Source organism: Thunnus maccoyii, chromosome 4 (genome assembly GCF_910596095.1).
Source record: "Thunnus maccoyii chromosome 4, fThuMac1.1, whole genome shotgun sequence".
Taxonomy (NCBI): Eukaryota; Metazoa; Chordata; class Actinopteri; order Scombriformes; family Scombridae; genus Thunnus; species Thunnus maccoyii.
In genome coordinates this window covers 3466349-3493776 of record NC_056536.1, presented here as the reverse complement: position 1 = coordinate 3493776, position 27428 = coordinate 3466349, and the positions used below count along the sequence as shown (strand labels likewise).

The 27428-nt window shown below is 42.1% G+C and overlaps 1 protein-coding gene across 7 annotated transcripts; it reads right to left on the bottom strand.

Moving 5' to 3' along the window:
* wu:fa11c10 (protein FAM110A) lies at positions 1-25845 on the bottom strand. 7 transcript variants are annotated; one of them, XM_042407854.1, is made up of 5 exons: positions 25627-25845; positions 20168-20241; positions 18532-18645; positions 2939-3331; positions 1-2526 (listed from the first exon to the last, which is right to left on the bottom strand). In XM_042407854.1, the coding sequence occupies exon 5, from the start codon at positions 2514-2516 to the stop codon at positions 1095-1097; it is 1422 nt and encodes a 473-aa protein (XP_042263788.1). In that variant the 5' UTR covers positions 2517-2526; positions 2939-3331; positions 18532-18645; positions 20168-20241; positions 25627-25845; the 3' UTR covers positions 1-1094. The 7 variants fall into 7 exon arrangements, with proteins under 7 accessions (XP_042263788.1, XP_042263789.1, XP_042263787.1 ...); XM_042407855.1 differs by having other exon boundaries at positions 18539-18645; XM_042407853.1 differs by lacking the exon at positions 18532-18645.
* Between the last annotated feature and the right edge of the window lie 1583 nt (positions 25846-27428).

The following is a 27428-nucleotide window of genomic DNA, read 5'->3' as shown; positions in this document are numbered from 1 at the left end:
TTTATATACCATAGATATCTTTTATTATCCACCAGTATACTCTCTTCAGCCTTTCATTTTACCCATCCTTTCATTTTCTCTCCATTACTCTGGAGACCAAATAACTTTGTCATGCTACACTTACTTCAACCATCCACTTATGAGATCATCCCTCATCATATGACCTGCTCTCTCATCCGTGCCAAGACATACATAGTAAACAGATTTCTTTCACCGCACCAGTGCAGCATAATCCAAGACATGAGACCGTGTTTCAGATGCAAACGCAATAAACGATGTTACAGTGGGATACGCAGACAGGCGCTAACTGCAGCTGCTACCGTGTTCACTGTAACTGACCTGAATGTACGTCTGTGCTGTGAAGTGATTATCTGTGAGATTAATGCATGTGCTTTGTTGAGATGACATACTGTAAAAGAAATGTGTACAACTGTTTCACTCACATGCAGACAGAGATTTGTATAACAGTCTTGCAGCCGAAAAGGTTTTTGAAAATACAAATGGAAGCTTTTGTGTGTGTGTGTGTGTGTGTTGTGTGTGTGTGTGTGTGTGTGAAGTTTCACAGTATCGACATGATTCTCTTCCTGGCTTGCTCGACAGTCACTGTACTGTGTAGCGTAAGAGTCTCTAGCCAAGTTCCAGTCTGGCTTTGTGCTGCGTAGCTTTCTGGTACACACACACGCGCACACGCACACACTCACACACACACACACTCACTCACACACACACACACTGAGTACCTTAGCATGAGAAACCACATCACAAGCATCCTCTTGCCTTCATCCTCACCATCATCATTTATACCAGTCTATTATTGCTTTCAAATACCAATATTATTATACAAGTGAAGTAAAAGGGAAATGTATTGTCCGTTTCGTCTCCAAGGGAAGCAGCTCTGACTTGCGGCCCAGATAAAAATCACTGATGAGTAATTTCCAAAACAAGTGAGTCTTCACAGGAAACAGAAACTACTGGAATATCCATAAAGGTGATGTAAGGCAGCAGAGCATGAACAGATGGGCTTCCCTTCTTCAGACATACAAAAAGTACTGCTTCCCTGTTTTTGTCTTTCAAGTCCTCTGCTGTCATTAGTCTTATACGTTAGAGACAGCACTGTTGGCATCTCGCGCCTGACGGATGCCGTATAACCACTTGATGACTCGAGCGTTCCTCTCGATGACAGAGATGCCGTAGGGGACCCGCTCGTTGGCTCTGGTGGGCCCGTCCTCGTCGTCCTCGTCGCCTCCGTCCTCCATCGCCCGCTCGGCTTCGTCCCCGCACTCCGAGCTGGGCGTGCTGACGCTGCGGAGCTTGGAGATGGAAACTATGTCCGAGTTGGCTCTCGTGAAGCGCTCCACTCCGCCCATCCCGTCCACCTCCTCCGGGTCCAGCCCGCAGTAGTTGAAGAAGCGTTCCAAGTCGGCTGTAGCGCGCGAGTAGCGGTCGCTCAGGTCCGACTTGGAGCGGTGCAAGGACGGGTGCTTACGGGCAGAGCCCTTGGAGCTGGCGTTGGATAGACGGGTGAAAGCGGGGGAGGCTGGTGGGATCACACCTGCTCGGATCAGCATTGGACTGGGCGGCAGGTAGGCTGGAGGGGAGGGCAGGTTTTGTGCGGGGGTGGTGAGCTGAGGGTGAGGTTGGGGTTGGTTCTGAGGGGCTGGAGGAGGCGGTGGTGGGACTTGGGGGTGTGCTACCTGGCCCTGGGCAGTCTGTCTGGGCCTGAGCTGGGGCTGCAGCTGAGGCCTCTGAGGTTTCCTTATCTCAGCGTGAGGCCGAACATCCACCCTGCGAACTGTCACCGAGTTAGGAGAGCTGTAGGGTGCCGGAACCACAATGCGGGGTGCTCGTGCAGGGATAGGGGGTGGACGACGGGTGGGTTCAGCTGCGGGGGTCCCGAGGTTGTTGTTAAGTGGAGAGGAAGTGCAAGAAGAGGTGGATGAGGAGTTGTTGGTGCCATGATGTAATGGTTTGAGGTTGTTGAGAAGTCGGTTGCTCCTCTCCTGTTCTGCTGACAGACTGCTGCCGATGCTCTTAGCCCCCGATGAAGGAGATGAGGATGAGGGGGAGGTGGAGGAAGAGGACTGGGAACAGGGCATTGGTCCATCACATACATCATTGATAAGGTTATTCAGAATATCCAAGTTAAGAGCAGGTCCTCGTCTCCCTCCTGGCCCCTCTCTCCCTCCTCCATTCTCCACATCAGCTGGGCAGCGGGGAACTTTTCGGGCTGGAGGAGTGCTGATCTGGCACTGGAGCATCATCCCTGGTGGAACAAGAGGCTTCCGGATGATTGGCGGCTTGACAGGCGCCTGGCGAGTGAGAGCCACCTGCTGGCTCTTTACGTACTTGGCCTTGTCAGCCTCCAGACGTTCTACAGCACTCAATTTACGGGCCCCGGGCTCAGCCTGGCGACGGAAGTAATCTGGACCCTTGTTAAGTATCCTGAAGGGCATGGCAGAGGTGAAGGGGACCCCGGCCAGACGGCCGTCTGAGGGCCGCAGGGTCTCCACCGGCATGCTGAAGAAGCTGACGGAGAGGGAGAAAGATTTTCTGTCAGTCACAATGTTTTTGAAACAGAATTATGGACAAATGAAAAACAAAGCGAATGAGCAAGAGGAGAGAGAGGGAACAAGAGAATGACTCACTTCTGTATTCATTGTGATAAATATAAAAAAGATTTATAGTGTTAATGTGAGAACTGGAATGTCGCGGACATGAAGCTAAACATGGTAGAGACAAGCAGAAAGACTGACAGAAGGGGAGGTGGGTGAGAGTGGGACTTTAATGGTCAGCGAACATCCTTTTGGAGCTCTCACATGTCCTCTCTAAGCTTGAGAAAATAGCTCTTTTGTAGTCTCTCTTTTCTTCCCACTCTCCTCCTCCTCCTCCACCCTCCTCCCTCACACCCTCGGTCCCAGAGCTCCTTCAACTTCCTTACCGGTCGCTGTGCTGCTGCTCTCGCCTCTCCTTTTCTTCCTCCTTTCTTCTCTGTCACCCCTCTTGCTCTTTTATCCTTCCTTTTCCCAGTCTGGGCTCAGTGAAAGGCTTCTTGTGGGACAGGGTCAGTCGGGGTCAAATTCCACATCAGGCCCGGCCAGACCCACCTCTATTAGCTCAGTGGTGACCCAGATGGGGTTAGGCTGGGGATCGGGGTCACTGGTCAGCCACAGTGCAGCTGATGGGAGCTCTTTAACCAAAATGCAGGTCTGGTAGGTCTGCCGGCAACAATACAGCCGACACAACAGCCTTTATGATCCCCGTCACGATCTCTGCCCGCCTGGTCTGTCCAGCTGTGATCCCTCACAAAACTCAGCTGGAGAGCCCCACAGTCCTGGAGAGGGTTAAAGCAAAAGGAAACAAAATCCAAGTCAGATAACAGTAGCGCTCTCTTCTTCTTCTGTCCGTCTCTCATTAATAAAAAGCATCCACACACACTGATACACACACACACACTCACACACACACTCCGGCAGACAGACGGGATTCTCTTCAACACTGAAGTGGAGCAGACGGGACAGGCTTTAATACTGCGTCTGGCTCCTCCCAGCCGGCCAATCGCATATCAGGTCGGGAGCCTCAGTGGGGCACGGGGGGCGGGGTGAGAGGCGGGAGTCGAGCTCGCATTGGTCCACCTCGAAAGGGATTCTGACCAATTGGACCCCTCCCCCCTCGGAGCACAACAAAACACTGAGGCAGGGTTTTCATTCAAATGAAAATTCTTTGAAAGGGAGAAAGTGGGGGGGGGGGGAGAAAGAGAGGAGGGCAATGGGCAAAACAGCTGCAATTTTTTACATTGACTTGCATCAAGCTCAGCAGGGCGCTATGAAAACATTGTGAAAAAAACATTGTGAAAGCCCACACAACTGTTCCTCTTGCTCTTTGTCTTCATCACCGCACAAGTAGAAACAAAGTGCGGATGGTGTGTGAACAACACAGCTAACAATAGAGGATTAACAGATTTAAAATCGAATTATGCTTCAATTTGTGTTTTAACCATTTGGCTTGATGCTTGTAGCGCAATGCGCTCAATGTTTACAGTGTCTACAAACTATATGTGGCCTAATAAATGCAACACTAGTTCAGAGACAAAGACATCTGATCAAAGACAGACTGCAAGTTTGTCCCCGTGTTTCTATAACAGCCAATTAACTTCTCTATTATTTCTTAGTTTTAGGAGTTTAAAGCACTGATGACACACACAGTGTTCATCTTTCTTTGCCCTCTTTCTCCACAAGCTTTCTCAGAAAAACAATTCTCTCCATCCCCCAACCCCCCTCCTTATCATTTACAACAGTACACTCCCGGGTTACATCACAATCGTTTCTCCCCCTCCTCCTCCTCCTCCTCCTCCCCCTCCTCCTCCTCACCTCTACCTCCAACATATCCATCCGCATATTTTTAATTAGTCTTTTTATAGCTATCTTCCTTCTTCTCTCCCTCAACATGTGACCTTGTTTTCCCCCCACATCTCCGTCTCCCTCTCTCATCCCTGAACAGCAGACTAGTCAGGGAGACAGCAAAAGCAACTGTGACAGCTTACACTTGGACACACACACACACACACACACACACACTTGTTTTCAGGTGCGAGTACTTCAACACACACACGCAGTCACACGCTTTGCTTTCATCTTGACCCTCTGACAATCCAAAGGAGGGTTTTACCAAAATAGTCAGGCTTAAATTAAAAAGATTTGCATCACAGAGGATGATGATGAACAAATAAAGGCGGGATTGTTCAGCCAGTTTCACTTAGAAGGAGACAGAAACCCATTAGATGAAGACACACAGGAGATGATGACATCACCCCGGTTTGGATTTTTGGCCTATCAAAGACACACACCTGTCTCCAGATTATTGAACTTTTAATGATTAGATAACACAAAAAATGAATGTCTGTCTGTCAACAAGCCCGTACACACACACACAACACAAGACAACACAACAGCCGCGCTCCACCTGCTTGAGAAAATGTTTACACCACAGTAGAAACTGGAGCCTGACACTGACACTTTGTGCTTACAGTATCCAGCCCTGAAGGTCAGTGGAGAGTATCTGAATACACAAAACACACATTCATCAGAAGAAGAAGACATTAAAGACTGTTCTGACTCTCTGTATATGTCAGTTACAAGTACATTAGGCTAATATTTCTTGTTCCAAAACACTTAAAGGCTTTCCTGAAAATCTCCTTAGATCTCCAGCATAAAGCCTCCTGCCTCACCATCTATACACTGAAAACAACAGTTGCAGTCCCTTACCTAATATAGGTAATTACAGAAATGGCTGTATATGTATGTATATATATATGTCCATTCATAGAAACCTGTCCACAGCTACAGTGAAGACAAACGTCAGGTCACAGAAAGCTCAATCAGCTCAGGTTTAGTATGCTGTGGCCTTTTCATTACTCTTAAATAGACCTGGACTGAAAGAAACATCCTTTCACTTCAGATTTGGAGCCTTTTCATGTCCACAAAAGCTTTATTTCTTTAGGAACGGCCAACCTTTGGCTGCAGTTTTCCATTGAGTAAATGACAAATACTTTGACAGAATCCTAAATGGGTTATAAAGATCTAAAAAGTGTACACATACCACCCTCCAAACATACCATCATGTCATTTAAAGGGTTCATCCCCGCTGGTGTACAACAGGCCTCTGACACACACTTTAAACATGAGCGCTATTGTGGACGAATCACACCAACACAAAGGGAAATAATTGTTTCGGGGAATCATGGGATATCTCCTAGTTCAACACCACAAAACACAAGGTTTTAAACAACCACACACACTAGCTCTGTGCCTGCAAACACACACACACACACACACACACACACACAAAGATCCCTCTCACACCCACATAAACCCATTTCAGCTGATAATCCCATGATCCAGTCATCATTCACTCCCTTTGTTACCTTTCTGGACCTAAAAGTTAGCCATGGATGCAGTTTGGAGATGGAGAAATGAAAGATTTTGAATTACTAACAGTAACTATTGTCAATGCAGGGCTCCAGAAATCTGGACTTAAAGGGCCAAATAAAAACTGTTAAATGAATTCATGCCACAACATCAGATGTGTAAGTGTGTAAATGTAAAGCCAGTTACCTTCCTTCTTTAAAGCTCGGTACTGAGAACAGTCGTCTACATGCAAATATTCTCTCTACATAGTCCTAAAGACAGCAGCTATTGTCATTCATTTCCTCACTCTACCAGTCATATCACTGTATTCTTCACTCTATCAAGGGACAAAAGTGTGTGTAAACAGTGCCGTTAGGCCACGTTCAGGCCTCTCATTCACTTGAATAGGGAGAGGCCGTTGACTCAGGTTAAGAGGCAAAGACAAGACAACACAAGGTCGTCAGGCTGAACTTTTGCTGTTTTTGAACACTGTGTTTCTGCTGTTTACTTTGTGACAAAAGAATGAAGTAGTCATAATATTATAAACAAATTTCTTGTGGCCTCTGATGAGCCTTTAAACACATAAATCTGTTTAGAGCTGCAACAATTAGTTGCTAACTATTAAATGAAGTAAAGAAATGTCCAGATTTCCTGATTCCAGCTTCTCAAATTTGAATATTTTCTGGTTTCTTTAATCTTTTATGACAGCAAACTGAATGTCTTTGGGTTGTGGACTGATGTGGACATTTGAGCTGTGGAGACCCCTCAGTCAACTGAGCTTCTTCAAGCCGAGCGGCCGTTTTTTTTTGTCAGTCTGTGTGTAGTGTACTTCTGGGGACATTTCAGAGTTAGCACTCCTCGCTTCAACGCTGCCCTCCGGAGGAAAATCATCGCAATACGTCAAGTCGTTCTGTCAAATCAAGAAAGATGTCTGCGATGGGTACGGGCGGCTGCGGACCTGAGAGTTTAGTGAGAAGACAGTGCTGCACACCCAGCAGCAGGCCGAGGAGACAGCCACCTTCCAGGAGGTCATGATGGACATCATCTCAACCAGAAGGAAGAGAGGTCTTGCCTGAGCTTGTCAGGCTTCTGCTTAGAGCTTAATACAACATAGTCTCTGGCTTTTGTTTGATATGTAGTGTTATCAAAAAATGTTGTTGCCCATTTCTGATCCGTTGTTAGCGTAGTTAACACGCATTCACTCCGAGGGCTAACTTGTTTACTATACGTCACCCTGAACATCCCACCAAACCTACTTCAAAAACCTCGCAGTTCAATAAAACATTGCTTGTTGCCACACATATAATGTACAAGTGATCCTCATTTCCTCACATGATCCTCACTAATCAATTGAGAGACAAAATAGCTCTTAATTAACTCATCACTGAAACTCATGCTAATGGATTTTCTGATTGCCAGACAGTCTATATGAAAAAAAGGAACAAATAGTCAAATTTTCATATTGAACAGCCAGATCTGATTCCACTGACAAAATTGTGAGTCAGGTACAGCTCTAGTTAGTTGCAACCCTAAATCTGTTACTCCAACTGGACTTCCAGGATCATATTTCATCATCCCAGCTGTACGTCAAACAACACGCCCCCACCAACGCAGCCTCCTGTGCCGTTTTAATGCAGGGCTGATTCTGGCCTGAATCCCTGCTTGTACTTCTACCTGCCACTGACCAAGGTGTGAATTAATCAAGCGCCACCACAAGTCTACGGATCTGTGTGTGTGTGCGTGCGTGTGTGTGTGTGTGTGTGCGTGAGAAAGAGCGACAGAGAAAGTGTGAGTTAGGAATAACTTCCTAAGGAAACAAAAACATCCCTCAGCCCAGTCTTTTGCTCTCCATTCATGTTCTGTTCTGCAGTTACACAAACAGCTGATGTCTCCAAAAGAGACAAGCGCACCGCAGGCGACCGACCACAGCGACAGGAATGAGATTTCTGTTTCACAATGGAAACTGTTGAACTGTTCCATGATCATAAAACTATGCTAACTGCTATGTTGTTATGAATCTGACTGCTTTTACATTTGGCTTTCCAACCACCTTATTAGCAGGTAATGGTACAGCTTATGAAGTCTGCTGTGTGTGTGTGTGAGTGTGTTTCATTATGTGCAGGTGAATATGTTTGGACAGACAGAAAAAAAAGAACAGAATTGTTGCAGCCTCCTCCAGCTGAGGAGGGAGAGATGAGCAGCACTTTACCACAGCTGACTATGGTCACCTACCAACCAGCTGGCATGAGACTAATTATAGGGAAAGCCTGTGACTGGGACCGATTTGCCTCACCAATATTTTTAAACACTTAGTTACGGAGTGACTGAATCGACAGCAAACAGCAACACGTGAGGAAATGGCTTTCAGGAAGAGAGGAAAGGGAAAGAGAAACAATATCTGATAGTTTTCATACGTTTTCTTCCTAGAAAACGTCCTGAAACATGACAAAAACACAGGAAGATGCAGCACTCCCAGGCTCCAAACATTGCTGGACAGGAATAAGGCGTGTTCATGCGTGTGTGTTCTGGGATGCCAGCTGGCTTGTCATGTCACAGTGGCCTTGGTCCCAGCGGACATTGACCCCAGATTGTACAAATAACACAACAGGGACCTCATCTGAAGAGGTGTCACCCAAAATCCTCTTTCTTCCAACTCAGAAAAAGAGAGCAAACTCATCTTTTATGAGTCTTGTAAAGGTATGTGTTGAAATAGAAGTGCAGAAAGAAATGTAAGTGTCGATTCAAGTGTCAGTTAAGTGAAGTTGTGAAGTAAGAGATGAAAGCCGCTGAAATGTTGAAGCTGGTGACGCTAAACAACGACCTTCATCATACATTTGGAAGAGTCACCTTCACCCCGAGAGAGAGAGAGAGCGAGAGAGAGAAGGGGGTGAGCTAGTCAGCAGTGATTTCTCAGGTTTGTCGCCCACTGGAGGGACGAGCAGGAAACAATGACGCATTTCACAACAGGGAATGTGTGAGAAAGACAGAAAAAACAAACAAACATGCGCTTCTGACTGTGTGTGTGAGTCAGTGAGTGTGTGTCCGGCGTGACCCGCAGGTTGAGCCTGTTATACGGTGCTCTTAGTCCTTCTATTTCTGCACACTTGGACTTTGCCATGAAGCCTGCACACAATGCACTGGTAACCACTGTAGAGGAATCACACGATGAGGTGAGCTGCAGCACTGACCATCAACACAAACAATAGACTATATATATATAGACATATAGACTTCACTAAAGCCTCTCCAGTGCTGGCAGGGTTACACTCAGCATCAACTAGGAGTGGGAATCTTTGGGAATCTCACCATTTGATTCAAGTCCGATTCTTCAATGTCGGAATTGATTCTCAATTGAATAAATAGAATAGGAGGCACAATTTTCAGTCTCTTGTTCCACTGTCTGGGTACAGAGAGTTTATATTATTATCAGTTGCGTCTTTACTAGACAAGAGACATGCATCAAAGTTCATTCTTCACCTTGGAAATAGTTGTTTGAAAAGACATTCCCAAATTAAGGTCCACTTACAAATTTTTCCCAGAGCTTTCAACTGCATCACAGTTGGACAAATGAAAAGTCTGACCTGATGATGGCACTAGATCAGTCAGAGATCACCAAAGTTATTACAATTCATTCTGAGGAACAATAAGGTCTGTGCCGAATTTCATTACAATCCATCCAACAGTCGTTGAGACATTTCACTCAAATTGACCTCCTGACCAACAATAATGTACCGTTACCTTTCATTACCACTTTACCCTGGCAGAAAACATCATTAAGTCAAGAAAATATGTCAAGAATGCAAAGACAATCACAGAAACTGGACTGAAACGTGTTATTGCTAGAATGAGAAACTGTGGAACAGGATGTTGGACAGGAACTAACCTAGAGAGGAAGTACTGAAAGACCTTTCCAAAATTTGACCAACTCTTATCATGGCTACCATTTACACACTGTAGGCTTAATGAACTCAGTTAAGCATCCTGCTAGTGTCTTCTGGTTGATTGATAGTCTAACCTGATGAGAAATGGGGCACAACCTGGGTTTAAACCGATCAGGTTGTGAGTGTGCAACACAAGCTCAGCCCATTAGCCCGAGGGACACTTCAGTTTCAGTTTTTAAGTCAATAAAAAGCTTTAAAGAAGAGTTCAAAAGGTTATCAGCCACTCCCCCTCAGGAGTGATTTAGGGAGCTCCTAAGACAGATAATGAAGACAGAGCTCACAGGATTCGACCCTCAACGCCCTGCCTTCACCACACAGAGCTCTGCAGCGATCAGCTCTGATCACGCTGCTCACTTCCTACAGAAAACAGCTCTCGGCTGGGTCGAGAACTCAACTGGCATGCATGACTGAAGTGTCTGGACTACAGGGTTATGCAACTGTTATATGCACTAGGGTCTAGTCAACTGCAAAAACAACCACTGAACCATAAGCAGACAGTTATTATAGCATCTAGCCCCATCTTTGTATGGCCCTTCCCCTCTCTCTCCATCCATTGCTCCCCACCCTCCACCTCTGCCCCATCACTGTCTGCGTCTGTGGCCCCAGGAAACACACACATCCATGCATGATTACACCCAAGGGTGGGATGGGGAGGGGTATATGTGCATGCGTGAATGTCAGCATCCTCATTTTCTGTGTGAGTGTGTCGGGGAGAGAGTTTTGACTGAGTAGGTAATCAGTGGAGAGCAGGTGGCTGAGTCTTCCCTCAGGAAAACTAAACCTGGCAGCAAAGACAAACATATTAGAACATCTGCTGCCATGTGCCCACATTAGCCAAGTAGGGGAAAAAAAGTGATTCAATAATGTGTCCACAACATAGGAACTTAGGAGGACTAGGCTGTAAATATGAGAAGTGACAGATATAGTTGCGTAAAGACAGAAAAAAGAGGGCTCATCCTGACAACATGCTCACATACACACAGCTGGCCAAACGCTGCTGAATTGTGCATGAATGTCCCGTTGTATGATTTTATTTTATTTTTTTTCTTCAAAATTTAATAAGAGGATAAACCCCTTGAGTCATCAGGCACAAAGCATGACAGTTAACAAATATTTAAACATAAAATAAATATATAATAATAATGATAGTAGATTAAACAATCCAACCACACAAAACAATCAACAGTCAACTCGGAGAGTAAGAAAATTGACCAATATAGTATACTGAGACCAGCATTTTAAATCAATAAGAGGCCTAAAAGAAAATTCAGAATCAATCCAAAGTCCAATATATTTAAATGTATCAACTATTACCTATCAGTAAAATAACAGCCAACTCAGCAGATGAATTATTAAGAATATAAGTAGTACCAAACAAGATCCTTGAGGTACACCCTTTTCAACAGTTAAATAATCAGATTGATTGTAATGAAAAGAAACACACACACACACAACAGTTATGGAGGTAAGAATTAACACCAATACCAATAGCATCAAGTTTATCAAGAAGATGATAATAGTCAACCTGATCGAAAGCTTTGGTTGAATCAATACAAATTTCACCTGTAAATTGACTTTTGTCTCGGGATGAGAACACATCATCGGAAAATTTTACAAGAGCAGGAGTAGTAGAAAAATTAGAATGAACATCAGACTGAAATGGGGATAAAATATTGAGATCATTGATATACTGTGATAACTGATTAAAAATTAACTTCTTAAATATTTTAGCTATAGTGCAAATAATAGAAATCTGTAATTATTAAGATCTAGTCTCCTCCTTTATGAAAGGGAGTGACCAAATAGATAGACAAGTAGTCTTACAGAAATTTCCTTATCAAATCAGAACTAATCCATGGTAAATACATGGTGATATTCTACCTTTAACTTTCATCGTCTTCCATGAGACATGTTCATCACCAACTTTAATAAATTCACTCAAAAGAAGATTCCATGTGACTTCAACATAAGGTATCAGCTGAAACCTATCCCAATCTATTACAGTAACATCTTGAATAAAATGATCAATATTTATGTTTTTACACTGCCTCACACTTATGTATCTTGGAGGAAGACAGGGATTTTAATCTTCCAGAGACAGATTAGTTCAGTAATAAATTGAGTTAGATTTATGTCAGTTTTGGAAAGTTACTGAGATTGACAGACACAGCTCCCCCAGTTCCCAATTCTGACACTGGAAACTGGAACGATTGCAGGATTGAAGACCAGGTTTACAACCATCATTGCACTGGTTTGCCCAATCATGACACTAATATGTACATCTATCAAGTTCAAGATGTTTAATGGAAAGTTTCTTTTCCAAATTAAATAACACTTTTACAAAATGATTAACAACACAAAATTCAACCGATTCTTGTACATTTCGAATGACGACGGGCAACTTTATGTCGTGTTTGAGGTACAAAAGGTCCATTCTATTCCAGATATAATAATGATAAGATGTTGGTTGATTTTTTTTCACTGGATAACTAGCATGCAAGATTAGAACCCCTCAGATTTACAATGCCTGTAGAGATCCTGGCACTGCTGATCCTCTAGAGGGTGAAATAACTGATACAGCGAATCATTTCTGCTGATCATGAAAACTACTATTAAACAGCCCAAACTGATCTGCAGATCTGAAGAAATCAGTATAAGTGTGTGTGTTTGGATTGGCGGCTGGAGGCATCTCAGCTACAGCTTCTCGGTTAGGTAACACACACCTAGGGACATATGGGCACATACACATGCACACACAACTACCAACTGCATACTTAAAGACATACAACTGAACTGTCACATGCACACATACACAGCTCCATGCTGCAACAGTAAAGCCTGAGGAGAAATGAAAAATACAAGGGGAGAGAGAAAAATATATCCCCCTTCAGCACGGTGATGAACACATTCCAGAGTCACGCAGGCGTGGACGCAATAACATACTGCTGTCCTCAGTCAGCTATAGAGCCACCACGCAGGGTGGGAGGGAGAGTGGTCACTGTGGAGTCGCCTCGATGGCTAGGCCTCACTGTTGGCTTGGCTACAGGGAGTGTTTTACACACACACACAGACACAGACACACATCGTTGGTTGGACTCACATGTACAAACACACTCGCACACAGGACTCATTCTCCAAATGTTAACCCTTTAGAAGCTTTCCACTGACAGAGAGAGGTGCTCAGGAAAAAGTGAGTTTCTGTTTGTTTTAGCTCACAGCCTGACAATGACATGCTGTCTGTGCTTCTATCTCAACCAAATACATATGACCTTAATTACAAATCATACATCTCAGAGAGAAGAGCTAATCAGACTCTGATCTTCTGATCTTTATCAACACAGATAAACTGAAGCACCTCTGGCGCGATAACGCTCTGGAAACACTTTCCCTTTCTGCTTGAAATCAAACGTCAACATCAAACTAGTTTGAGGTACAGTACATCCACTCTGCCAGCCTGTCGCACAGCTTCTCACCCTGTTACAGACGAGAGGGCTGAGAGAATGAAAATAGTCCCAGAGCAGAGCTGCCAAATGTTATAATCAAGATCAGTATTTTTAGATTTGGCATTCTATCTCAAGGACAAGGAAGCACAAGCAGGGACACAGAAAGAGACAATAGCTGCTTCTCTTATAACGGAGGTTTTCACTTGTTCTCAACACTTTTCCAAACTGACACAATAAAGATCCTCTTCTTAATATACTATGTTTAAGATACTATTAGCGACAAATGATTACATGTCTTTTCATGAGCAAGCCAATAGGATAAGTCACTAAATTATGTTGAAAAAAAAAAACCCATGCAAAGTATGAGTGTTGCTGTTAATACCTGGCAGAGCAACAGGCTCTTTTAACATACACACAACTCTGCGTCTACACACTGCAAGCATTCCGATGTGCTCAAACAGGACAGAAGGTAAAGTTTACTTACATTATATCTTTGGTCCCTGCAACACAGGAAAAAAACCAGACTGCATCAACTTTAAAAACACCACAGTCACGAGTTGCAGTGAAAGAAGCAGGTAGCAACTCTGAACCTACACAGCTGCCTTCAGCTGCTACGAGTGCCAAAGTGCCGGTATGTGTGTGTGTAGTGCGTTCCTGCGTGTTGCGAGCCAAATGAACAGTAACCTGAACGTCTCCTTAGGCTAATATATACACTCTCTTCCTTCTCCTCCCACTGCTCAGACAGACTCCGCCCCCTGTGTCTAGAAGCAGGAAGAGAGTTTGGGAGAGAAGGAAGCAGGAGCTTTTCCTTGCAGCCACATGATTTTCCCAACACTTTCTCAGTCACCTGGTCTTTTCTTTTGAAGTGTCATTTCCACTACGTTGGGGACTGGAACAAGTAATGATGTATTGCAAATGGAGTGAATCATTTCTTTTTTAACCCTTTTGATGCAGAGGAGTGGAGACACATATCAGAGATCAGCTGTTAAGTACACTGTGTGAATAGTATTGTGAAGGGTTTTTTTAACAGTTTCTGTAATGCACACTTTTGTGTGATTTCACAGCCATGATTTTAATCGCTTCTCATGAGAACTACTGTCTTTTTCTGCTTATTCCAAACAAACTGTTGAAAGTATACAATGCATCCTTCCTGTTCTCAAGAAGATTTTTCCTGAGAAAGGCCCAGCAGCAGGTGCAGCAGAATAGACACAACTTTAAAAAGGGAAACTCCATCAATTTCACTCATCAGAGTGTTACAGGTGTTGGAGAGTTTTACTGCATATGTAAAAAAAAATTTAAAAGCCTTTTGTGTGTGATAAAGCCTCAAGTGATGTCACTTGAGTCACAACGGTTGGGGCAGAAGACTACTACTACCCAGTCCTCATCTATATTGGCCGCTGCTAGCATAACACACCAGAATCTGTAGAGTCCAGTGAATCGAGCTACACTGCGGGTGATGTAGGCACCACGTTTTAACAAGGAACAAGATTGCATGGAATAAAAAAGACGATATCTCTGGTTCTGCTGCATCAATTCAGATTTTTTTTTTTAAAACTGTCCATCACGAGTCTGACAATGTTATAGGAGTGCAATACTAAAATCAGAAGAGTACTCATAAAACCTCTTTGTACACTTCACAAGTTTGACACTTCCCATGAATAAGACCAGACATATTACCTTATAAAACACTTACAGCTCCATAAGAAAGTATCTATTACATCTCTGACAGCATCCAAATAATGTTCACCGGTAATGTTCTACCAGTAATATCAGATAACATTAGCCTTCTTCCTTTCCAATAGATTCTTCTGGAGGTAATAAACAATGCTTTCTAGTAAGTGAGAAAAGTCAGGGAAGGGAAGTATGATAACATAGACGGGAGGCAATTGAGAGAAAAAAGAATATCATTATGAAGGAGGTGTGGTCAAGGATATCCTGTCATTAGGGCCGGCAAAACGGTGGTTGAGGAGAAGCCATAACTACTGGAATATCTCTTGAGTTTCTATATAAAGATTTAATTAAAAAAAAGTTAATAAAAAAATAAAATCAGTAAATGTATTTGTCTTCATTCCTATCAGTAGTTTATTTTACTTCCAGCACACAGCACAGTGGCTGAGCTGCCCTCGCTCCTTACAGTCCAAACACACACACACACACACACACACACACAGTGGTGCTTATTTAAAGGAGTCAGCAGGGCGGGGTGCACCAGACGAACCTCCCTGTGGTACACACACACACTAAAACACATGTATACAAACCGACACACAGGTTCAGGCACTCACACCCACAGTCTGAAGGCAAACACACACACACACACGCACACACACGCAGTGGTCAGTGACTCTCCAGAGGCAGCAGCAGCAGCAGCAGCAGGGAGCAGACTTCCACTCATTGTAGAGGAAAGCTACTGGCAGCTCTGGAGTCAAAAACACACACAGTGGGAGTGGACGGGATGGGACAATAAATATTTATACCGTGTCAACAAATCTTGACACTTTCTCTACCTCCGTTAACACCATCAATCACACTCTCCTCCCTTCCTTCCTCCACTCCTTCCGTACACTGATCCTGGCTGATAATCACAAATTCATCATCTCTTCTCTTATCCATTATCATCTTTCACCACACGTCCACTTCTCTCTTTATCCATTTTCCCCCCAAACCTCTACTTCCCCATCCATCCCGTCTTCCAAGTTCCCCTTTCATGTTCTTCTTTCCCCCTTTTGTCTCATTCCTCTCTTCGGTCCTCCTCCTCCTCCTTCTCTCTTGTCATTCTTTCTCAGCCACACAATCTTTGTGCCAGGGGGAAATAATCTCAACATAATACCCTGTGAGCATCCAAGCCGGCCCTGTGGCAGTAGTAATGCAGCCCCATGAGAACACACACCTTTGCTGTGAGACATAGAGGAGGCAGGTGGATTAAGAGTATTAGTGTGAGTGTGTGGTGCCTTCTCATTTGGTGAAATACTCAGTGATCCATGATACACACACACACTCACTTACCCACAATATGACGAGTCTTTACGGATGCACCACTGGATGTTTACTAAACACGCACCATTCGCTCTATTCACAATTCTCTTTTTTTTGACTCATCAGCTGGAAATGTCTTTTTATAGTGACCGCTACAAGAGTAAAGTTACTGCAGCTCCTTCCTCTCATACCAGAATCATGAGCTCCGTGACTAGTGCACACACACATACACACACACATTCCACAAATGCAGCAATTCAACAGTCTAACGTCTTGCATTACTGCTCACATTACACACTGGCATGCCCAAGCAGGCCCCATCTCTGTCACCCAGCATCCTTGTTTGGTGAAGATACCAAACTGCACCAAACTACAATAAATCATCTTGAGAAAATGAAGTAAACTTCTCAGAGAGCACGCTTGTAATGTCACAAGCACAAGACGTTACATGCTTGTGCTCACATCTGTAATTCATGTCTTGAATTTGGCCATATAAATTACAGATGATAAGAGATGGCAGTTGAAATTCAAATTTCTAGAGGGTCTTCTTCTCAGGCCTTGTGAGCACTGACATTCAATGCATGTTGACAGTCACATACTCCAACGTGCTGCAAACAGGCAGCAAATATTTTCGGCTTGTTTAAACATTAAGAGTTCTTCAGGGCAACATGTGACTTGTTTCGAAGCCTGTGACCCCTTTTTCAAACAAATATGGTAGATAAACAAACCGTACAGCCCTGCAGCACAGAAAACTCTGTTTTGAATGAAAATAAGGCATATTAATGTCCCTGTTGACCCTCTCAATGAACTGTTGAGTGCTCCGAGGGACATCGTACCTTCAACTGCTGTAACCGCAACACATCCTGTAGGATCAGCTGATTATGATCATATCTAGCATGTTCCAATCATTAGTGAGCAAGCTTTTAGATTTTCCTCAAGAACAATCCGCACAAGCAGCTTTTTCTGGTGTCTATCACCCATATGTCTCTATTTCATCAAATGTAACAGTCTACAACAACTCAGAGATGCTCTTGAACATACATCGTTTTATGCTCAGGCGTTCTTGGTGAAGAGTAATCTCCAGTAGTGCTGCAACAAATGATTATTGATAAATGATTATATATGGATTAGTTGTTTGGTCCATAGGATGTCATCAAATGGTGAAAAATGTCAGTCACTGTTTCCCAGAGCACAAGGTGACATCTTTAACTCAATAATATTAAGTTTACTGTCATAGAACACGAATGGAAAGCAGGAAATATTCACATCTGACAGGCCGAAATGAGAGAATTTGGACGTTTAGACTCAAAACAAATAAACAATTCTCAAAATAGTTGGCGATTAATTTAATAGTTGGCAACTAATTGATTCATCGTTGCAGCTCTAATCTCCACAGCAAATTTCTGATCTTCTTCAGCCTGGTGAACACGGTTTGTACGCTTGTTGTCTGTGACGGGACAGCTGCTTCTGAGAACACTGAAGCTGTAATGGAGGTTGGAGTTGCTGTAAAATGATTGGATGGAGACTTCAGGAGGTAGATTGGGTGGTTCGATTCCCGGCTCCTTCAGTCCACATGTCGATATGTCCTTGGGCAAGATACTTAACCCCTAATTGCTCCTGATGGCTGTGAATGTGTGTGAATGGATGAATGTGATTCGTAGTGTAAAAGCGCTTTGAGTGGTCGGAAGACTAGAAAGGCGCTACAAAAGTATAGTCCATTTACCATTCAGTAGAACTTACACACTGTAGATTTCTCACGTGTGATGTGGATTCACAAACACACTGGGTCACACATCCCCACCTGACTGATTTAACTGTTTCAACTTTTCCCAGCTTGTAAAAGCTCAGGTTTTCTGCAACATGTTGCTCTCATTAAGCCAAGCCTCCAGGAACAGCGCTGGGCTGTGAAGCCTTTTTTGTGAGTGTCACAAACACCCTAAAATTTTCTTTTTCATTGACAGAATTTGATCTCTTCAGTCCAATAACATTTGGAAAGTCTAGAGGAAGTGTGTGTTTAAATTATTTTATCTCATTCTTGCGTGCAGGGAGCCAACAGGAAGTCAGCCGGCTTGGCCAGTGGACATTATTCTCTCTGCTACAATAGGTTACTGGAAACCTGCATTACCACCCAATCATTATCATCAGTTATGTTTTACATTTTAACTAAAACAAATGCTGCTTTCTTTAGTTTTCACTAACTACGGATCCTTCAGTTATAAATCAAAGAAAAGGAAACTGATTTTGCGACAACACAATTACCAACCAAACCTTTGACCTTTTCCTCTCGGTTCATTTGAACTGTGATACCCTCACGTGTCGTTCTGTAGAAGGTCTGCGGCTACATAAAGACAGTATGGTAGACGTGATCCCAGCAGCAGGGATCTATAAACACACAGACATGTTAGAATCAGTTTGTTTGAGCTCTCTGGTTAGTAGGTCAGTGAGGGGGCAGGGCAAATAATGGTTAAACCAGAAGCATGTTGCTAAACAGCAACCTCAAAACAGCCAGAGGCGCTGACAACAGGCAAAAGGGCAGAGTCTGTCTCACGTGCTGTGAGGAAACATGGCCTTCTGGGAATGGGAAAAAAAGGAGGGAATGATGAAAGGATGGCTGGCATCTAGAGCGTCGTTTGTCTTGGAAGGGTGAGGCAGAGAACGACAAGAGAGATCCTCTAAAAATACATGAGCAAACACACCCGCATGTATTCACATAAACATACAAATGCTCTTCCGAACAGGAGGGATTCATACAGACAAACTGATAAGCACACTAGCAATGTATGAAAGACACACAAAAGCTCATCAAACCAGAAATTCTATTTGCGTTGTCATTGTTGATTCAGCCTTAAGTGTCTGGTTCCCAGTCACAGTCCCAATTATGATTAATGACTCTATGTGTGGGCTGTTTGCATAAAAATAGCAGCAGACAGAAACAACACTTGTGCGCCTTCACCTGGCGGAAAAAACACCCCGTTTAAGTAGATCAGTGCAAGACTAATCTACTTCAGTTTTCATCACAAGGAGGTCAGCTCAGCTGTCAACTGCATTGAAAAAAAATGAGCAACATCACACAAGGTCCTCCTCTCTACGTCTCTATGTCACTTCTCATCGAGCAAAGCGCTGTCAGTTTTTTCTCCGGCTCACACCTTCGCTCAGTCACACAAGACGAGCTGTTTGCATGTGAGGAATCTGCATGTGAGCCCTGAGCCGCTGACCTCCAGAGTTCAGCAGAAAGAGAGAGACACAGCTTGCCAGGACAAGGAGGCATACTGACCTCATTCCTCAGGGGGGAGACTAGCACAAACTGGGAGGACCCAATGACTGCTGTGAACTCCAGCCACATGACTCCTACTGTCTAGGATATTCGGGCCACAGAGGGCTTAACCTGACTGTGCTGGCAACACTACAAAGTGCTCTCTTTAAAAGTGAGACATCACATCTTGGAGAAACTGTTATGCAGAAGCCAAAATAAAACACTCGAGTGAAATTATCCATGAAAGTAATCTCTGTTGTTCCATTTCCTAAGACTATGGGACAGCAGGTGTCCCATAGTTGAATATTTCACTTTTATGCTACTTTATATTTCTACTTCACTACATTTCAGAGTACAAGTATGGTACTTTTTACTACTTTTATTTAACAGCTGTAGTTACGAGTTACTTTGAATATCAAGATTTGACATAGAAAACATGATCATTTAAAGGTGCTATATGTAGGAAATTAGAAATTCCTTCTCATTAGTGACACTGGTGGCCATTAAGTGAACTGCAGTCAGCGTCCTGTTGCTTGTGTGCGGAGCGAGCAGAAGCAGGTGATGTCTTTTTCCTTGCTTACACTTCTCATAATAACATAAAAGATCTCTAACATTGTGTTTTGCACCGTGTTTCTGCAAAGCATCTCTTACTCTCAGTCAGTCAGCCCCCTGTGGCTGGGGAGAAACGCGCTGTGGCCAGAGAGCAATGTGCTGCAGCCAGGAATCTGTGGAATACCAACAGAAAAAACAAAAGAGTTAAGCTATGTGCTGCTATGGCTGCTATCTGGAGCTTGTTTTCTCCTCCTTTGCTGAGGAAATGATGTTAGCTGCGGGAGTGGCTGACTTGTCATTGCAGGGGTGTTTTGTTGTGAAATGTGTGGTGGTTGATGGAGGCAGCTAGCTGACGCATTAGTAATAATATTTGCAGGGGTGTTTCTAGTTGGATAGCACTGTTTTCGTCATGATAGATGCTGGTCGTTTCTTGACGTTAGCGGGAGAGAGACAAGGCACTTGGAGTGTGCAAAAATGATACTTGCTTCATAATTCTTACATATAGAACCAGGTTGCAACATTAACTTTTTTGTCCACCGCCTAAATGGCTATTAAATGTTCAAATTTTACCGGCCACTCAATAGACTACTATTGTTTTTTTGGCTGGTGAGTGAAGCAAATTTGGTGGCTGGTGCTAATTTTGTCCCCCTTAAACTTATATGAGGCTATCCACCAGTAGCTATGTACTGTAGTAAACGTTAGCTCCACCTCCACCAGCTTCAATATTAAAATAATCCTTGCACATTAATGCATCTGTAATAATTAATAATGATCCAATAATAACAGGGGCCCTTCCTCCACTTAACAAGTTTTTTACTTTTTACATTACAACTTTTACTTTTGATACTTAAGTACATTTTGCTGCTTTTACGTGATTACAAGTAAACCTTTTTTAACTATATTTTTATTGTGGGATTAGTACTTTTACTTAAAGATCCCCTCCAGACATATTTTAAGATGTATATAAAATACTCTATGTATTTAATTATCTCATTAAAATCTTTAAAACGGCATCTTGTTTAAGTTGCATGCTGGACCACAATTGGCTCCAAACCAGTTGTGATGTCACAAATCATGCTGATAGGCCCACCCCTTAAAACTGGATTTTCAATGAGTACAGAGAAACTTTCCACTTTCAGCAAATGAATGTGAAAACAGCCTTCTACTGTCAATCTCTGCACATATATCATCCTGCAGACTGAAAAAACATCCAACTAAAGGAACAAGAAGATCTCAATACTTTTTTCACCACTGTTCATGTATGTACATGTGCATTCAAATGTGTATCTTTTTAATGCTTGTGATATTTTAATCAATACATGAGGAATCTGTTACACTGAAATGGGTGCTTAGAACAGGGTTGCATAATGCCAGACTGTATGTGTGTGTGCGTGGTTGTGTTGCATACTCTGGCCAAGTGGAGCAGATTACTTTGCCTGGTCTGAAAAAGGATTGGCAACATAAGATGACTTCATCATCACATGGCAGCGCCGATAAACCCACAGAAAAAGCTCCTTCAGAGCTGAAATAAAGGCCGAATACAGGTGGCACTGGAGAACTGACGACAGCCACGGAGACAGATAGACAGGGAAACAGAGAAAGGGAGACAGGAAGAGAAACAGAGACAGACAACAGCAAGACTTGGCACGGTCAGCAAAACAATGCAACACTTGGACAGCAGCCAGACAGCAAGTGTGAGAACTGAAGCAATGCAGCTTCTGACTCAGTCCCTGCAACATGATGAATAATACTCTACTTATTTCTGCAACGAGGGCAGTGTGGCACCTACAAACACAACACACCAGCCACTCTACTGGAAACACTGAAATAGCACTCATTGTATTCTATACTAAAAGGGATACATTTACAAACACAAACACATTTTCGTATGTTGTTCTGCGACAATGACTACAATATTATAGGCCACAGCCAGTGGAGCATAATCTAGCATGGGCTACACTATCATTTGCTGGCTATTCATTGTGATGGATGGTATGTAGGTTTGGTAGGAAAAATATGATATTTTCCAGCTAATCACAGCCTTGCTGTCATGTAGCCATTTTGGATGAGCCCAGAGAAGACAGAGAACATCACCACCATTAGCCACAGCGGTTAGTTACTCTATTAAGCATGCCATCACGCCATCTCAGCAGGCTGATGTAACAGTCGAGATTAAATGTTCCAGTGTGTCTGTCTGTGTGTGTGGCAGCTATGTTAGGCACCAACTGTAATATTACCCCCGCTGACATCTACCATAGTCCTTAATTAGAAAGGATTCCCTCATTTTTTCCCAGGCCAGCTAAATTCACAATGAGGCATCACCACCGCTAGGACCAAAATACTGAGAAAGTAAACAACAGGATAGGAAAAAAAAAACACTCTGAGAGCCTCCGAGACAGCAAACCTCATGAACCAAACCTCAGACATGGGGACACACTGGAAAATAGTCTACGATACAATACACTGCACAAGCACACACATATCATAATGCTAAGTGTGTGTTTGCAACAAAATTATTCATCTCTGACTTTTATTTTTGAGCACAAACATGTAATAAATGTCACCTCTCACTACCCTGGTTGTTGCCAAGAAGTCAACTATCAGAGAAATTCTGCAAGGTAAAGTCAGAAACATGTGTTCAGTGTAGGGCTGCAACTAATTATTATTTTCATTATCAATTAATCTGCCAGTTATCTTCTTACTTCATTGATTAATAGTTTTTTCTATGAAATGTCAAACAACGTCTATCACCATTTCACAGAGTCCATCTTAAATGGGCCATATTATGAAAAACTTGTGCGTATGTATTTGGATATCTGATGTGCCTACTAACACACAAACTGTGAAATAAGACCACACAGTCAGTTTGGTGAGGGCTGGCTTGCTCTGTACTCTTGTGATTCAACAAGCCATTCACATTTGATGCCCCTTCTTACATCACATGGGGCAAAGCTAGGCTAAGCAAAGCTACGGGTGAAAAATGTGCTGTGATCCTTGTGGTATTTTGACCAAAGCATGTCAGATACATTTTATTAAGACCACAGGGAACTGTGTTAACTTGTGGAAAATGGGTATAATATGGCCCCTTTAAAATTGTTTTGTTAGATCAACAGTCCAAAACCCAAAAATATTCAATCAACAATGATATAAAAACTGAGAAAAGCAGCAACACTCACACCAGTGAAGATGCAACATTAAAATATTTTGCATTTGCATGAAAAAATTGATTAAACAACTGATCGATCAAAACAGTTGCAGATAGATTATAATTCATTATGTTTCAGCTGTGTTGGCTAGTTTGCTGTGCTGTAAATGACAAGTCAACATGTCTCAAGATGTGGAGGCAAAAAAACTGCTACGTTTCCATGTGCCAATCAGTGAATGACTACTCAATCAACTGCAAAGAAATTAAATCAATTCAAAATGAAGAGATTACATTTTATGAGCAATCAGTCTCTTACAATTCCTGTTTCACTGTGAGATTAAAACAAAGTAGTCATGTGCACATCCACAAGACCTAAGTGGGGTAAGTGCTGGATACAAAGAACAGTTCAACTAGATACAAAAAGTACCCACACACTGAATCAGCGCTCTCCCTTTTTCTTTATTTGTTAGTGACGTTTCAACCGACTATAGTTCTCCCTCAGGCAAATCACTGTAAGATTAATCAGAAGTAGTTAACGTAACTTTAATATTTTGCCCACTGGCACTGCAAAGCTGCTGATCAAGCCAATTTAAGCTCCACTGGCTGTGTTACCACTGGAGTATAATCAGCCGACATTACATAAGCAGAAGCCTAGTTCAGCATCGATAGCACTGATGTAAAAGTACACCCCCTGGACAGGACACTAGTGGGTTGTGGTGGGCCTCTGTCTTTAGTTAAAACCCCCATAAGCTTCTTTCCAGACATCACCAACCCATGCTCTTCCTCCCATTTGATGGATCCCCTTGTCTAAATGAAGGAAACTAAGTCTCTGCAGATTCTTCAAAAGACAGATGTGAATAGCAGTAGGCAGTTCTGCAACACTGCTATATGCAATCTGACACAGGCTGTTATTAACGTTTGAAAAGTGCTATGCTTTTTCCATTAAGATATAAGAAATAGAGTCAGAGTTCCTGTCAGTGTGAGCCTACTGTTGTTCTTGTTTTTCCCAAGATGAACGCTTGCTCACTGAGGGGCCCATTAAAAAAAAAAAAACTCTGCACATACAAGCAAACTGAACATTTCTAAGCTGGAGGATGCACATTCCTGGACTGGGAATGATTAAGAATGGAAATTACAAGGTGGTGTTTTTGTTGCTGTTGCCCAAGGTGAACAGCTTTTACACATCAAGTTCACTCTTTAGTGAGTATGAGCCAATTATCAAACCCATATATTGTGGCTGGTTTGCTTTTTTCTCATGCTTTACTCAGCGGTGAGAGAAGTAAGAACACAAGTACATAACAAGTAAAAGCCAGACATTTTAAATCCAACAAAAGTAAGAGTAAGGAAGTGTTATTTCCAAAATGTACTTAAAGTATTTAAGTAAAAATACTCATTCTGCTGAGATACCCAGAACAATCACTAAAAGAAATACTCGTGATTGATTGCAATTATTAGATTTTATAATACTGATGCATCAATGCCTAAGTAGTAAAAAAAAAAACTGTAGTAAAAAAAAAAAAAAAAAAAAAACTATAGACCTTTACTACAGAATTCTGTTATTTAAAAAAATACATCAACCTGTGCAGTCAAATGCTCAAAGATCTTGATTTTTAAGCAGACTATGGACTCAACCTGCTGATTCAAAGACAAGGCAGCCTGAACAATACAGGAAGGGACTTCCAGTTCAACAGCAGTACATTTCAGGCCTGAACTTCCTCCTCCGATGGAGAGAAAGGAACTGCTCTCCTCTCCCCCTGGCGAGAACTTGAGTGTAAATATATCAACAACCACAGAGGGTGAAGCCTTATGTGACCTTTAAGCCAGACTAGATTTACATCCTCTGATACTCAAGTGGTCTGCCTCATTTTGTGCAACACGCATAACAATGTTACCTCACACCTTTTTACACTCCTCTGTGAGTCCAGCTAAGCCAGGCCTGATTTCCCAACATTACCTCCCCAGTAGGATCATCTGCAGCGAATTACAGAGGAACTGAGATGATCTCAGAGAGATTATAGATTCACTGCAGGCTGAATGGGACATGAATGAACAGAGCACCTAAATTTTGAGTCACTAACCTACAAAACAGTAGCCATGTTGCACACCTTGGAACAATAAAGCAAACACCAAATTATTTGCTGCTGAATGGGAAGAATATTAAGAAGCCATGTTTGTCATGTGCCATGTGTCAAAAGAAACAAAATATTCTTGCTAGTTTCTCTGAACTGTTACTTTCAAAGAAACATTTAACAGTTAGCTAACCAACTGCAAACGATCACTTGGCGAGTTCAGACCCGTTTCTTTTCATTTTTTTGTTCAGCTAACGTTACATTTTTATTATGCTAACGTCGTGATAAAAGTTTAGTTCATTTATTGTTTTAGGATACCAATTTCGTTTTAAAAAATTACTTACCTGTAACCACAGCTCTTTATCACGGCCAAACGAAGAAGGTGTGTTTAAATGTCGTATAAGATGTGTTGAAGCCAGTATTTCTGAATACAAGCAAACGTTAAGACATGAGCAGGATTCACTTTCACATAAACGTTCAATGTTGGCGCGGTTGATACCATAAAAGAACTACAAGAACACTGCAACAATTAGGGTTTTATAACATACACTTATGAAAAGCGTTACAATCTCGTGCATGGTTAATAGATTAATACTCTCGAGTAAATGTCGATTCAGTGGTTGTGGAATGATGAATTCGTTTACGTTACGTAGTTTCTTTAAGAAAGAAATTTGGCGCACCCCTAAAATTATCCCCTACTTTGGTACGGTCGCGGTTGGCCTCATTGGTCAGTGTGGCCCATTTACAGTTTTGGAGGACGCTGCGTGCCCGGCTCCTTGGCAACCATTACTTCTCGCGAGAATAAAGGCAGGATACGTTGAACAAAATGACAATACATAAAGTTGAACGTGAATAGTCTCAGGACTTTTTTTTTGTCAGACCTTCACTTATGCTGCAGATTGAAGCCCTGACCTTTACCTCTGTAGCAGGGCTTGTAATGTTCTAAAAGGAAGTGTGGAGTTGTACCAATACAATCTCAGTCCCCCTAATCTTTCTTTATTGAACAATAACAACAACAACAACAACAACAACAACAACAACAATAATAATAATAATAATAATAATAATAATAGTGATACATTTCACTTGTACCACACTTTTCATTCATAGTGCTACAGTATTAATAACATAGAACACACAACATAAAGAAAATAATAAATGTTAAGATGAAAAAGCCCCAATCATATCATATGATTGGACATAGATGACTGTGTGTTGTTTGGGGGTCTGTGTGTGTGTGCATATGCATACAGTTATGTGCCTTTATGTACCATCAGTTGTGTATTCCTTACATTTCCTTTTTTTATATCATATAACTCACTTAACTATTATGATGATGATGATGATGATGATGATGATGATGATGATGATTTTTATTATTATTATTATCTATTTTATTTACTTATTAGTATTTTGTTTTTATGAGCAGGGAGGGGAATGTTGGGAGACTAAGGGGATATGATGGAGGAATATTAAAAGAAAAATACAAATCTGTAATATTGCATCATATGTGCAGATTGTTCAATAAAATCTGGACTCAAAAAAAGATGAAGGTTTTTAGGCCTTTTAAAAAATATATTAATAGTATTATAGTAGTTTGGAAGAAAATAACATCCATATTGCTAAAAAGGGTATTTCATTAGTTAATTTATTGGGCAATGATGGAAATATATTAAGGTATAAGGATTTTATTGATAGATAAATCTGAATTGATAATTTACAAAATCTAATATTGTAATAAAAACATTCAAAAGCACTAAATAATTTATTAAGAGGTCATTGGATTAGTAAAACTCAGTCACCCACATTACAGCACATGGACACTGGGGGAATTCATTTTGTGGACCAAAATTGGTAAGAAATGATTGTATTCCAGGCCCAAGAAGAAGAGTCTTTAATTTAATGGGCTTTATACAATAACAGATCATATAAAGACCAAATATTTATAATTTCCCATTATGACTAAATGCAAAGAAATATACTTCCTACAAAAAATGTGCATGAAATACATTCTATCCCTCATTGGAATATATTAAGACACAGATTTAACATATGTAAATAACTGTGGCAATATATATTTATAATTGTGGAATATTTTACATTTCAAAATATTCAATTGGGATTATTGTGAAGGACTAAGAAATGA